Source organism: Meles meles, chromosome 20, assembly GCF_922984935.1.
Source record: "Meles meles chromosome 20, mMelMel3.1 paternal haplotype, whole genome shotgun sequence".
Lineage (NCBI taxonomy): Eukaryota > Metazoa > Chordata > Mammalia > Carnivora > Mustelidae > Meles > Meles meles.
Window position 1 is genome coordinate 60787272 of NC_060085.1, and position 14442 is coordinate 60801713.

Genomic DNA, 14442 nt, shown 5'->3' on the forward strand with positions numbered 1-14442 from the left:
GTGGCTGGTATTTGAGGTTTTTGCTCTATTATGTTCGACAGCTCTGTTCTAGAACATCCTCTCATCTCTTACTCCTTGGACTTGCCTCAGGCAGCTGGGGTTATGTTCCTGGCTCTGTCACTAATTCATGATAATGACTAGGGCCTAGCCGTGACCCTTCCAGGCCTCAGTTTCCCCATCACTTCTGCATGCTCCGTGGTCCTGGTCTATGTAGCTGATGAGCTTGGAGAGGGCTGGACCACCACATCGTACCTTGTAACCCTGGCGTCCCCAAGACAACCACGGGATGCCTGAGCCCCACCCCACTGAAGCTGAATTCTAGGGGTGGGTTTCAGGCATCTGTACTTGAGTGAAAGGTACAAATAGAGAGGAGCGGGGCTTCTGTTGGGCATACTGCCCCTTTTCTCTGAGCTCATGTGACCACCCTCCTCTGTCTCTGCTGCAAGACTCATGCTTGAGACCTCCCGGGGCAGTCCAGCTATGACATGAAAATTCCATGAGGAGAAAGGCTTCTCTCATGTTAAAACAACATCTCCTTGTAGCCCCCAGTGCAGAGCAGTGTTCCTTCTCCCTGGACTCTTCTGCAGCCTCTGACCCTGCTCTCCATGAGCCCCTCTGTGCATCACAAGATGAGATTCTCACCTCTTGGCCTCACACCGGCTCTGTGAGCCAGGGTGCAGCCTGGACCCTGAGTGGTGCCATGCTTGATCACAACAGCTTTACATGAGATCCTCTTCTGGGTCAGGACCCACAGCCAGTGTGGCTGGTGGAGTGTCTTTAGGGTCATTAGAGGCTGATGTCACAGCCTGTGAGGAGGCCAGATGGAGCTGTACTGCTTCATTTTAAGTGCAGGAGAGCAAACCTCAACATTGAAGAGAGGGAGGCTGGCTGTGGTGCAGGACTGATGGACACAGTGGGAAAAGTAGCTGCAGGCAGCCACAGTGGCTTACTTACCTGTCATTATTCAAGAGCTAGCTGCCCTCCCCTGTGCTGTATAGGCATGTGTGCCAAGGCCAGAGAGAGGGCTCAGTACATGTCAGGTCTGAGGACCGCAGGGCAGGAGGACTTGGGACATCCTGTCAATGTGGGACTGCCATCTTCTGAGGACTTTTCAAGACTGCTGTGGCTGGTGCCCGAGATGGAAGCCCTCTTCCTGGGTCAGTCCTGAGTGAGGAGCACTCACCCTACCCTGTGCCATGCCTGTCTTTCCCTGGGCCAGTCCTTTGGGTGTCCCTTGAGAGGACAGTATCAGTGAGTCCACTTTGTGCCACCATGTAGCATGCACAGGATTCCCAGCTTCTCTCTTTGCACCTGTCACTGAAAAGCTGAGGTGCCAGAGTCCCTGTAGCACAGCAGCTTCCCCAACTGGGGACTGGTTCTGTGTTTGGTTTATTCACTGGATATTTACCAAACACTGCTGCATGACCAGACAAATGCCTGCCTGCCCCGGTGGGACTTAAGCTTTGATGGGCAGGGTTGGACACAAGTAAAATGTGCAGCAAAGCACAGCAGGCACAGAGCACAGGGGCATGCCATTTATAGGGGGCAGTCGGGCAGGTACCCCAGCAAGGGATGGAGCAGAGGCCAGAAGGAAGTGAGGAATGAGCTTTGAGGATGTCTGAAGGAGGAGTGATCCAGAGGGCTGTGTGAGCAAAGGTCCTGCTGTGGGTGTGGGCCTGGGTGTGGAAGAGGAGGAAGGCAGCACTGTGGCAAGGGGAGGGAGTTAGAGAGAGCTGATGAGCATGGAAGTGGGGAGAAACTCCTGACCCCCTGCTTGCTCGTTGAGCAAAGCATGCTTTGCAGCTTCCCTTGGCCCCTCCACTTGGAACCCCCGTGTCTCAGTCTCCCAGGGACCCAGCCCTACCAATCTCTGTCCCTTTCAGCTGTGCCCTGAGTAACGTGAAGAAGGTGTCCCTGGAGCTGGGAGGGAAGTCGCCACTCATCATCTTTGCTGACTGTGACCTCAGCAAGGCTGTGCAGATGGTGAGGGCCTGCCTGGGGGGTGGAGGTGGGGCACCCATCTCTGATTCTACAGTCAAACTCACACATTTGGCCTAGACTGGCAGGAAGGGACCTAGGGGACAAGGAATGACATATGCTTCCAGGAAACAAATTTCTTAAGAAGTTTCATAACTACCAGGATTACTGAGATGAGCTTCACAGAATGGGAAATGTAAGCCACAGTTCCATCTGTTCTGAAATCAGCATGACAACTTTTCATTTTTCCCGTGTCCACTTGCCCAGCTCTTCCACTGACTCACTGGGCAGCCTCAGGCAAGTGACTCAACGTTTCTGGGCTTCGTGTTCTCACCTGTATCATAGGGAGATGCGCCCATGGTTATTACAGGGATTCAACAAGCTGTGAAGTCTGAAGATGTGGCGGTGCTGTGTGTCAGTGGTTCTTTTGTTCATGTTGTCATTGTCATTGTTATGCCTTGGTCCCCCTTTCCACACCTGTGGAACAAGTCAGTTCAACCAGGTGTCCAAATATGCCTCATTCCCTGTGCCTTAGAGGACAATCTGACGCCCAGCATAGACACGAAAGGGAGTGCAGCTTCAGTAAGGGAAACTGAGAGGCAAGTCCATTTGCGAAGGGTCTTGGCATCAGTGCCAAGGCCATTACTTCAGGGCCAAAGCCCCAGGCCATGTTATTGGGCAGTGCAATCCCAGCTGCCAGGAGAGCCAAACTCTCCCTCCTCCCTGTCCCCACAGCCCCCACCCGCCAAATAGGGCTTCCAGGTCCAAAATGTAGGCTCCCTTGAGCCTCTGAGGACACTTATTCTGGACTGCTGCCAGGAGTTCTCTCAGGCCTAGGCTGGCACCCAGTGCCTCCCAAGACGGGGCTGTCTGCCTGCCTTTGCCTGCCATCTGCTGCCTGCTCCAAGCTAACAGACTCTCCAGGCTCAGCCCCAAGAGTGTGGACTCTGACGCCTCCTGTATCTCTGCAGGGAGCACGCCTGCATACAGGGTCTGCTCTCTACTCCCTCTTGTCCTCCTCTCTCTGTGATGTGAACACAGATGTCCCCCTCAAGGGATGGGACTCATCTCTTCTCTGGAGGTGACTAAAGAATGAGTAGAGTCTGTATGTCCATTGCTGGCTGGGCCTGGGCTGCCATCCCATTGGAGATTAGGACACTATTCCTCCCCTTCCCTATAAGAAGGTGGCAACTGGGCCTGGGTAGGTGGGATGTGGGGGGCTGGCACCCCAGGAGCAGTTGTGAGCCAGCATCCTTATCCATTCTCCAAAGGGGATGAGCTCCGTCTTCTTCAACAAGGGGGAAAACTGCATTGCAGCGGGACGGCTTTTCGTAGAGGACTCGATCCATGACCAGTTTGTGCAGAAAGTGGTAAGTTCTGCTGCAGAGTCTTCACTGGAATGGCCACCTTCAGGGGTAGGGGGCAGGGAGGCGGGGCTGGATCGGGTGGAGTCGGGCACTGTTCTTCTGAATCAGGAAACCCTCAGGCAAAACTGTATCCTTTTTCACATGTTTTTATTATTTCAGCAAGAAATGGTAACTCTGCAGCTCACACTGACATAACCAAAAAGGGCCTGTCCTAGGTCAGCTCCCGAACACTGAACCCTAAGCCAGGGATTCAGGTGCATATGGCTCACTGTGGGTGAGCTGTCAGGGGACGCCTGGGAGGTGGGAAGGACCAGGAGAGGACAGAGACAGGTCTGGTCTCAAAGTGACATCCAGTCCTAGCCTGACCCACAGATGGAAGCTCTGGAGCACAAATGATACCTCTTAGGTGTACCCCTGGGGTCAAGGGGCCAGGCTTTTGTCCCCTGTCAACAGTTGCTGGCTGTGAGTGTTCATGGGCTAGAAGAGGTCTCCCTGGGACCTGGGACCAGCAGCTGTGAGAGGCGGGTGGGTACTCTCAAAGAGGGTGGGGTGTGGCACTCACAGCCTCTCCTACATTCTTACAAGACAGGACCAAAGGAGAAATTACTCCGCCCCACTGACTCTGTTGGAAAAAGCTATGGGGGGAGGATGCTGGTTGGTGTCACTGGGTTCCAGCTCCATCCCTGGTCCATTCAGTGATTGTAGGGCCTACAGAGCTCCGGTTGGCTAAGCTTCAGCCAAGAATCCTTCCCCACATCCTGGCGAGCAGAGTCTGATCCCAGCGGATATGAGGGAAGATGTTGGAACACAACCCCTACGTGCTGGTGTAAAAAACTGTATTTAGGAAGCCAGGAAAAAAGACAGAGCAACTGGGACAAGGTGAGGCAGCTGTAAGGAAGGAGTTGTGGGGAGGGTCTTGGATAATGGATAAAAATATGAAAGGCAGTGAGGAAAGAAACAGGTTTCTAGAAGGGAGTGTAATAGCTTTTGCACTTGGTGGCTTGGGCTAACAGCTGTTCATGCAATCATGGTCCTGCGGGTGGGCACTGTGGGCACCAGCCCAGGGTAGCCTGAGCTTTCTCGTGCATCTGCCGTCAGCGGGGGCACTTGGTGGCTGCATTGGGACGGCTCATCTTTGTCCCTGCAGTCCTTCATCCTGAAGCATGTGCTCAGACACATGCAGGGCCAATGGCAGGACTCCTAGGAGTGAGAACAGGAGTGTAGAGGCTTCTTGGGACCCCTCAAGGTTGCTTCTGCCACATTCTGCATGCCCAAACAAGTCACAGGTTAGCCCAGATTCAACCCTATCCTGATGAGAAATGAATACAATGCATAATCCACTGTGGTTTGGGAGCCGGGCAGCCTGGCTGAGCGAGTCCTTTGCTGCGACAGGCCCAGTATAGGACTAGCTGAATCTGGGGCACGGGTGGGGAGTCATGAGGGAGGGCCTATGGGGGGGCAGCTCACTGAGTGGATGTACTTGTGGAGAATATAGCTGGGCAAGCCCCGGTCCCCTCCAGGTCTGCAAAGGACCCCACAGGGTGAGGACAGGGGTCAGAATCCCAGGAGAGCTGTCAGGGGAGTTTCAGCTCCCAAATATGGGAAGTGAGAGGCACATCCAGGACACTAGCATTATTACTTTTGGCATCCTAGGGATGGAGTTGGGGGTAGGGAAGAGTTGGTGGTCAGGTGGGAACAGGGAAGGGGAGCACAGCAGGGATAGGGACTCCCTTCAGCACAGAAGAGCTAAGAGGTCCCTGGTGAGAAGGTAGGGGCTGGTCCTTGGGGGCTTGAGTGTCTTCTAATTAGGCCTGGCTGGGGGTCGGGGGTGTAGAGCCTGAATGGATGGGTGAAGTAGACCTGGCCTCAGAGGAAGAGGCAGCCAGTCAAGCCTGACCTTGAGGCACCTACAGTGAGGGTGGAGATGACCTTGTTTGGTCTTAAGAAACTGAGGAAGAAGCTTGGAGAGCGGTGGCAAAAACAGGAGGGATGAACCAGCCAGGAGCCCAGAAGGTCTGATGTCTACCTCCCACTGGTAGTGCCATCTAAGTTCTTTTCCATAGCACAGCATCCCATATTCAGGGGCTTTTCTGACTCTGCATCCAGCCCCAGAATCCATCGGATACCAAGTAGCACATCTTTTGTGGAGACCAAAGCCCATGTCTCCAGGGGGCAAAGCCTAGACCTATATTTAGGCTGACTGAAGCAACAGGGAAGGCTTTCCAGAGGAGGGGACCTTGAAGCTGGGCTTTGAAGCAGGAAGTTGTGGGAGCAGGAGTGGATGGACTGAAGGCCCAGACCCCTCCACTTAGTCTGTTCTTCTTGTCACCAGGGCACTGTGGCAGGACATGTGTCTCCCTGCCCCACCCCCATTCCATATTCTGGAGGGCCCAGACAAGTGATCTCTCAGCTTCTCAGCCTATAAAGCTGGGTGCAGGACCACTGTAGGGACACACTCTTTGCATACCCATGTCTGGGCCTCACCCTATCCCTGGACACTTCTGTTTTCTCAGCCTGTCTGATGCTAGGCTTGGGTCTCCTTTCACATTGGAGGCATTTGGGGTTTCAGCCTTGAAGGCAGATCTGGAACAAGAATAGAGACTGTTCTGAGGGTGTGTAGACTTTCTTCTGGGCCCAGTGGCTGGTCACCAAACATGCAAACCTGTTAGGCGGGCCAGGTTGGGAATATCATCAGAAACCATGGTACCTGACCAGGACCTGACTGGGAGGACTCTCCACAGGTAGAAGAAGTAAGGAAGATGAAGATTGGAAACCCTCTAGACCGGGACACCAACCATGGGCCGCAGAACCACCAAGCCCACCTGCAGAAGCTGGTAGAGTACTGCCAGCATGGTGTGGAGGAAGGGGCCACGCTGGTCTGTGGTGGGAGACAAGTCTCTCGGCCAGGTCAGTCAGAGCACTTCTGGCTCACTGGGGTGAACTGGAGGGCAGGCAGCATGGCCTCTGGTCTCCTGCTCCACTCTAACTGCAGGTGTCTGAACTCCACAAACTCCATGGTTAGGCTCCCAGACCTCAGGGCTTATTCGGGACATTGGCTGTGGTGTCCTTGGCTATTTGGACCCCAGCCAGACCAGGTGTTGTATTGGCAAGGTGAAGACACCAGTGCTAAAATCTAGTCAGTGCTGGTTTAGTAGGGGACTTTGATTTGCCTTAAATATCTCTGCATCCTTGAAATTCTTTCCTTCCGTGGATTCCATGGCACCGGCTTCCATGGCTTTCTGTCTTTGCTGTTACTTCTCAGTGGTCGCTTTTCTCTGAACCTCCATTTCTACCTGTGCCTTAAATGGAGGTATAGCCCCAAGTATATCCTGAGCTTGGAGTGCTTCTCATGGCAGATCCTTTCCCTGGAGGGTCTCACTCCCTGCAGTGGCTCACACCCTCCCAAGTACCTGTCTCCAGGCTCCTCCTCATCCAGAAATCCTGACCACCTAGACACCTCCACCTGCATGTCCGCAGGCCCTTCAGACTGAACAGGTACCAAATTCATCATGTTATCTGAGTGTCCTGACCCAGACATACACTTGCCTCTCTAGAATCTTCCATCTGGTCAAGTCACAGGAGCCAGAGGAGCAGGGGCTGCGGCATGGACTGTTCAAGCTGCTTCCTTGTCAGACTGCCCACCACATGGGGACAGTCCCCATGTCTGGCTTCTACACCATTAGGTCCTTCACGCCAGCACTGAGACTCACACCAAATCTGAGTTAATCTGGTGGAGGGAAGGAGGGAAGGAAACAATGAATTCTAGATTCCTCTCTTTTCCTGACTCCTGCTTTAAATTAATTGCCTCATTCTCTTAAATTAAAAATCTGTCTTCCTCCCTTGCGTCCCTGCTGCCATACTGCCGACTCTGCAGCTCATTTTGCCTGCAACATCACACCTGCTTCCTGAGGACCCTCTTGTACTGTGCTAACGCTTTACTCATGGCAGCTGCCGGAAGTCTGATTATGTCTCCCCCAATGCTGAAGCAACTTCTGCAGTGACCCATCCTCCTGCAGCAGCAAACTCAAACTCCTCACTTCATACACGGAGTCTTCCATGGTCTGTTGCTAACTGGCCTGCCCATGACCCTTGCTCCAGCCATATTTTACTCTGAGTACATCTCACGTTTTCCTGCTCCCTGGGCTTCTGCTGCTCCTCTGATTAGCAAACCTAATCCTCAGCTGCTGGCGAATTCATCAACCAGCTCAAATAACATCCAGGTGCAGACTGTAGGTACTCCTGTGTCACAGATGCTCCCTGGCACCTCATGCAGTGACAATTTTATAGCCATTGATGGCCACCCCCTTCCCTGCTCTCAGTACACTAGGGGCTCTATGAAGCCGGAGCTCAGGGTCTGATGGGAGAGACTGAAGCAAAGGCATGGTTTGCAGAACAGTTCTGGGGATGCACCACCCAGAAACCAGGACACTGGGAAGCAACTGTCACCACCTCCTGAGTGGTGAGGGGAGTCCTGAGAGGAGGAAGCAGAATTCCTGGAAGCTGGTAGGGGGCAGAGCTGTGAGGTACAAACTCAGCTGGTTGTCAGAGGGTGGAGGAGCCTCATGTGAGCCGAGTCCAGAAGGGCAGAGAAGAGTACAGAAAGAACAGGAAATGGACAGAGCCCAGCCAATGCAGAGCCTCCCACACCTGGTGGGCAGCACTTATTTGCATTCTGAGAGCATGTAGGCCATACCACATGAGTCAATAGGTGTTCATACACAAAACAGATAATCACGTCAAAAAATGGGCAGAAGACATGAACAGACACTTCTCCAATGAAGACATACAAATGGCTAACAGATGCATGAAAAAACGTTCATCATCATTAGCCATCAGGGAAATTCAAATCAAAACCACATTGAGATACCACCTTACACCAGTTAGAATGGCCAAAATTAACAAGACAGGAAACAACAACTGCTGGGGAGGATGTGGAGAAAAGGGAACCCTCGTACAGTGTTGGTGGGAATACAAGTTGGTGCAGCCACTATGGAAAACAGTATGGAGATTCCTTAGGAAACTAAAAATAGAGGAAGCATTTCTGCTGTCAGAAGTGGTCCCATCAACAACCAGGGCCTGTAGGAGCAGCGGTCTTTATGGAAGGAGGTGGAAGGCATATGTTGACAGGAGAGCAGGAGAGTATATCCTGGCTGAGAGCACTTGCCCCTGCACCTGGGGCATCAGCACCTGCACGGAGGGTCCAGGAAGCAGGGAGACAGTACTGAGAGGTCCTGGCCATCAGAACCCATGTCCAAGGTTCCCCCCTCTGCCCAGCTCAATCTCCTCCATAGGGACTGATGTAGAGCCATCGGCACTAAGTTAAGAATCGCCACTCTCTCAGACCAACACTGAGCTGCCCATCTTCCTTAGCAGCATTTACTTGAAAGGGTTGTGAGGATCCTGGGAAGTCATAAGTCTGGGGCAGGAACGCCACCCACCATCTGTAACAACCACCACAGAGGTGTCACAACCTGCAAAATGTGTGCAGGTGGTGGCTGTTTGGGCCCAGGCCTGGCTGGGGAGAGGCCTGCCCGCCTGCAGACCATGGACTTCTGTCTCCCCCTAGGTTTCTTCTTCGAGCCAACTGTTTTCACAGATGTGGAGGACCACATGTTCATAGCCAAGGAGGAGTCCTTTGGACCCATTATGATCATCTCTCGATTTGCTGATGGGTAGGGAGTCCTGCTTATGTCTCTTAAGAGCCTGATCCTCTGCCATGCCTTCCTGGTGTCTTTGTTTGAGCTCTGTGGAGGGGAGGGGAGTGCAGAAAAGGAATGCAGATAGGGTGGGGGCTGTGGATGCAGCATAGCTTCCTGTGGAGTCTGTCTCACGTGCTGAAGTTAGGAGAGCCCCAGAGGATCAGCCAGGCTGGGTCCCACTGAGAGTGTCTTCCTGGTCTCTCTGATGCCTCACACAGCATTCTGGGTTCTGTTCTTATCCACTGCTGTGTAATAAACCACCCCAAGCCCCAGTGGCTTAGGATAGCAAACTTCTTAATTCACTTGCAAGTCTTCAATTTGGTTAGGATTCCATGTGGCTGGCCACCTCTGCTCTGTGCCATGTTGGGGCAGCTGTTCCCCGGTGCCCAGCTCCCTCAGAGAGGCCAGGTGGAAGATGCAAGCCTCCTCAGGAGCCATCAGTTGGCCTCAAAAAGCCCCGAACCTCACTTCCACCTGTCCTGTTGGTCCAGCTGAGGCCAGATCTGGCCCAAAGGGAGAAGAACTGGACTGGCCATAATTGCTCTACTACAGGCTGTTTTCCAGAGTATCTTTTTCAGAACAGCACCTTTCAGCAGATTGCAGAATGGCATCTCCTCCTTGATATACTATACTTCCAACTGTCAAAAAATTATAAAAGTTTCTTTACTTGCTGATTGTATTAGAAGGAGATACTTTTCTCTCATCTACCAAGCATTGTGCCCAGTCTCCAAGCCTATGATGTCTGTGGATGCCCCCAGTGTAGATGCCCAAGGAAAACCTTTCCATGTGTGGTGGATTCCCAGCCTGCCCCCTCCCTGGGCTCCCATCCCCCTGTCTACACAGTGAGGGTCTCCCCCATGATAACCAGAAGGGACCGACTCTGCTCTGTCTCCTCTCTCATTCTTTCCTCTTTACTTGGCTGGTCTGTCTCCTCCATACTTTCTGTAGGCCTGGTGCATTTGCTCAGAGGGTCCTGTGTGGTGGGGAGCTTGGAGTGGGCTGCCCCCCCCGACCAGGAGTAAGGAGTACAGGTCTTTCTGTGTTCCATGCCCATTGTGACCCCATGACCCTCCTCACAGAGCTCTTTGTGGGTTTTCCCTACAGCGACGTGGACACTGTGCTGTCTCGGGCCAATGCCACAGAGTTTGGCCTGGCCTCTGGCATCTTCACAAGGGACATCAACAAGGCCTTGTATGTCAGTGACAAGCTGGAAGCAGGCACCGTGTTTGTCAACACATATAACAAGACTGATGTTGCTGCTCCCTTTGGAGGGTTCAAGCAGTCCGGCTTTGGCAAAGACCTCGGTAACCTAATACTGAACATCTGTTAAGGCTCCTTGGTGCCAGGCCCTGTCCTGGGGGCCAGGTTACACGCTGACAACTGGGAGGGAACAGGGGATAATTAAGGCAGTAAGCAGGATCTTGGTAGGAAGTGAGGAGACAGAGTGATCTGGCAGGAAGACCGGGAGGGTAATTTTAGTGGGGACCAGGGTGGGCCTCTCCAAGAAGGTGGCGCCTGTGCTGAGGTGCGAGTGGCTGCAGGAAGTGGTAGGAAGACCTGAGGGTATGTGTTCCTGGCTGAGGGGACAGCAGGTCCTGAGAGAACCAGATTTGTTCTAGGAGCTGCACAGGGGCCTGAATGCAGGGATGGGGGAAGTCTGGAGTGGAAGAGGCTGGGGAGGCAGGCAGGGGCCAGAGAGCAGGGCCCTGGGGGCTACAGTCAGAGCCTCATCCACAGAAAGAGGGGAAACCGTGGAGGCCGAGTGTGGAGCCCAGTGGGGCGGTGTGTCACCAGTGTAGAGACACTGTCACCCAGGCAAGTAGCCAAGCACAAGCCCCACCTGGCCTGCCAGGGGAAGTGGGGGTGCGGTCTGGCACTCCCCTTTCCCCGGGCTGTGGCGTGATTTAGGATGAGTGCTGCTCTCCCGATCCTGCCACCTTGGAATCCAGCAGTTGAGGACTGACTCCAACTGGGGATCCCAGCTCTGATGCCCAGCAGTGGTGGTGGAGGGCAGGGGAGGGCAGGGTCTGGGAGAGCAACTGTCTCCCAGAGCCTTCATCCCTGAACCCAACTCAGGATCGTCAGAGAGGTTTGAGCAGAGGCTTGACCATAGAGAGGTTGCTATTTCGTTTTCTACCCTCACTCCATCCTTTATACCCTGCAGAAAATCTCAAGGATGCTTGTGAAAGAAGCCCCAATAAACTCCCCCCCCAAAGTCTGACACTGTACACTGTGCACACAGAGGTGGGACTCACACTCAGACACACACACGTACATGATATTGGACAGTCCTGCTCCTTTTGTCCCTGTCTGCCACCGCTTCCTGCCCCTGCTTCTTGGTTTCTCCATGGGAATCTACAAGGACCACTGTTATTCAGGAGGCTGGGGTGCCAAGTCCCCAGATCTGATCTCTGTCACTTATGGCCCTGCCCCTGAGATGCTCCCACTGATCCTCTCTGCTGCCACCTTGTCCTGTGTCCTGTGCACATAAATCAGGCATCCCCACTAACCCATCAGGGTTTGGGCCAGAGACCTCAGCAGGCCTTGGCTGGTGAAGTGTGGCTCTTGGAGCCAACCTTAGCAGGTGGGGGAGATGTCAGGCAACTGCAGGCCCCACATACTGGTTGTGGGGCCGAACCCACCAGCTGCAGAACACAGCCAAATTCTGGGTGCCTGTGACTCCCTTTCCCAGTAGGAGAATGACCTGGAATTAGGTGGGGGGCAGCAGCGGGAACAGACAATGAGCTGGCACCTCTGGGTAGTAGGAAGGCACCAGAGAGCCCCTCAACTGCCCTCAGGGTGATGGGGCTGCCATTCCTCTAGCGGAGCTAGAGCAGGGAAGTTTCTGGAACAGTTGCCCCCAATTAGTCTGTATTCCAATGCCTGCAGTGGAATCCTTACCACTCCCCACCCTACAACTGATGCCGGACCTGCCAGGGCCTTGGTTTCTCTTTTGTAACTGGGGCCGACCCCACATGGTTGCTGCAAGGATGTGTGAGATAAAAACACTGCAACAAGGTGTGGCCAGCCCTAGGGGCCACTGTGAGGATGACCTTTCCCCACGGTATGTGCTGTCTTGCAGGAGAGGCGGCCCTGAATGAGTACCTGCGGATCAAGACTGTTACTTTCGAGTACTGAAGAAAGGTCTCCTGCAAGAAAGCCCCCTCTCCACGATGTGTCCTTGCCCTACACAATCTGGTCTGAACTGGGCCTGCCTTCTCGGGGGGGGGGGGGGGAGCCAAGCTTGCTTCCCTGGAGTTTCCACCCTCTCACCTCTCCTGAGCACGTAGCACTTCCACAGGAAATGCTGGGAAGCCTCCTGCGTGTACCCCTGTTCCCACTGGGACATCCCCACCCCTCTCCAATCACGGTGACCTTTGGCTGGTTGAGAAAGTGGCCCCAGAGTGAATAAAGGTTCTGGCCAGTGGCAACACGGTGTCTCTCATTCCATCTGTGGGTGCTCCTGAATGGCCCTGTCAGTCCAGGCACTCGTGTGGTGGAAGGTGCTCTGGGGAGAGGTGCACCAGTGAAACATGGCTGTGCATCAGCTAGGATGAAGCTAGGCATGGGAGACATCTGTGGGGTCACTTCTGGGAAATGCAGAGCAGAGGAAGCAGGAAGGGCAGCAGAGGTCTCCCACTGTGATTCAGCTCTCTCTTCCTGGCACTGTGCTGCCCCAGGCTGGTCTTTTGAGTGCTGGGGGCCTGGAGTTCCATCTTTCCCTCTATTGCATCTTCTGTGACTCTCTGTGGATTCCCCCCTGGCCCCAGCATCCTGCTTTCTCTTTCTCTTTCTCTTCTCACCCTGAAGGACTCTGGGGCCCTCCCTCCTTCACCTCCAACTGCTAGGTCCCAAACATTACACCTCCACATACCTGTTGTTGCCTCACTTTACCCCACATAGCACTCTCTGCTTGACATTTCAACACCCCAGCCCACCTGACTCTGCCCCTTTGGGCTCCACACACTAATTTTCTAGAGGGTCTCACAGATCTCAGAGAAACCTTATGTTTCCTAGTGTAATAAGGATATGATAAAGGATACAGATGAGCAGCCAGATGAAGGGATACACAGGGTGAAGTCTGGCAGGGTCCTGAGCACAGGAGTCTCTATACCTGTGGAGTCGGGGTGGGTGTGGATGTCTTTGCTAACCTGGAAGCTCTCCAAACCCCATACTACTGGGATTTTTATGGACTATTCCTCACATATTCATGAGCAATCATTAATCCCATTTCTAGCCCCTCTCTCCTCTCTGGAGATTGTTTGAAGGTGGGGGCTGAAAATGCCAAGCTTCTGATCATGGCTTCATCTTTCTGGTGATCAGTTGCCACCTAGAAGCCCAACCAATCACCTCGATAGAATAAAAGATGCTCTTAGTGCTCTTCTTGTTTAGGAATTTACAAAAGTTCTGGAAGCCCTCTGTCAAATATGGGGCCAGAGACAAATATTAGTGTTCTTACCACTTAGGAAATGACAAGGATTTCAGGAGCTCTATGCCAGGAACCAAGGGCAGAGACCAAAATGCATTTTCTGTTGTCTCACAGTAATAAGAATAAGACTATTAATTTACCCATTTTCTTTACCCCCTTCTTTCTTGAGTTCGAGAACCCCAAGTTTTACATGGGCACATGACTGACCTGAAGAAAGAGAGAATTCCCAACCTCCTTTGCAGCAGGTGATGGTCATGGAACTGAGCCTAACAGACAGAATGTGAATGGAAGTGATTACCTGCCCCTCCAGCTTCCTTTTTTCCTCCCTTCGGGCTGGCTGGAAGCAGACCCAGGAGACAGGGTGGTGGGCATTTTCCGACCACGCAGATATGGCAGCATCTGTGGAGGGGTGAGCAGCACACAGTGGCAGACACCTGAATCCCCAGCATCCTGGAGGTGCCTCTCCACCAAGGTGACTGGTACATGGGGGAAAATAAACTTGTCTTCTCGTGATTTTTTTAAAGATTTTTAAAAATTTAACAGAAAGATCACAAGTAGGCAGAGAGGCAGGTAGAGAGAAGGAAGCAGGTTCCCTGTAGAACAGAGAGCCCAATGCGGGGCTTGATCCCAGGACCCTGAGATCATGACCTAAGCCAAAGGCAGAGGCTTAACCCACTATGCCACCCAGGCACCCCTCTTCTTGTGATTTTTAATGCACTTATCTTTTCCATGTTAGCTGAAGAGTTAAAAACATTTTAGAAATATAATAAACAAAACAAAAATTTCATGAGCAAACCGGGGCAAAGAGGAACGTGGCAGAAGGATAAAATCAGGAGTGCACTTGGTACCAAAACTGCATGCTGTGAAATTTTATGCCATTTTGAAGTTGAACCACAATTTAGCTCAGAGCTTTCTAGCCAACAGGAATGTGAGAGAACCGGAACTCACAGTGTCCATATGAGAGAAGAAA

General features: G+C 52.9%; 1 protein-coding gene across 2 annotated transcripts in view; it reads left to right on the forward strand.

Annotated features, from left to right (window-relative positions):
* ALDH1L1 (aldehyde dehydrogenase 1 family member L1) overlaps positions 1-12474 on the forward strand; it is a 138145-nt gene extending 125671 nt beyond the window's left edge. The window contains exons 18-23 of one of the 2 annotated variants that reach the window (XM_045990660.1): positions 1884-1983; positions 3249-3347; positions 6086-6251; positions 8911-9016; positions 10148-10347; positions 12126-12474. In XM_045990660.1, coding sequence (XP_045846616.1) covers positions 1884-1983; positions 3249-3347; positions 6086-6251; positions 8911-9016; positions 10148-10347; positions 12126-12181 — 727 coding nt within the window. In that variant the 3' untranslated portion in view covers positions 12182-12474. The remainder of the gene's footprint in view (positions 1-1883; positions 1984-3248; positions 3348-6085; positions 6252-8910; positions 9017-10147; positions 10348-12125) is intronic. The other variant, XM_045990661.1, reaches the window with a different exon arrangement.
* Positions 12475-14442: the final 1968 nt, after the last annotated feature.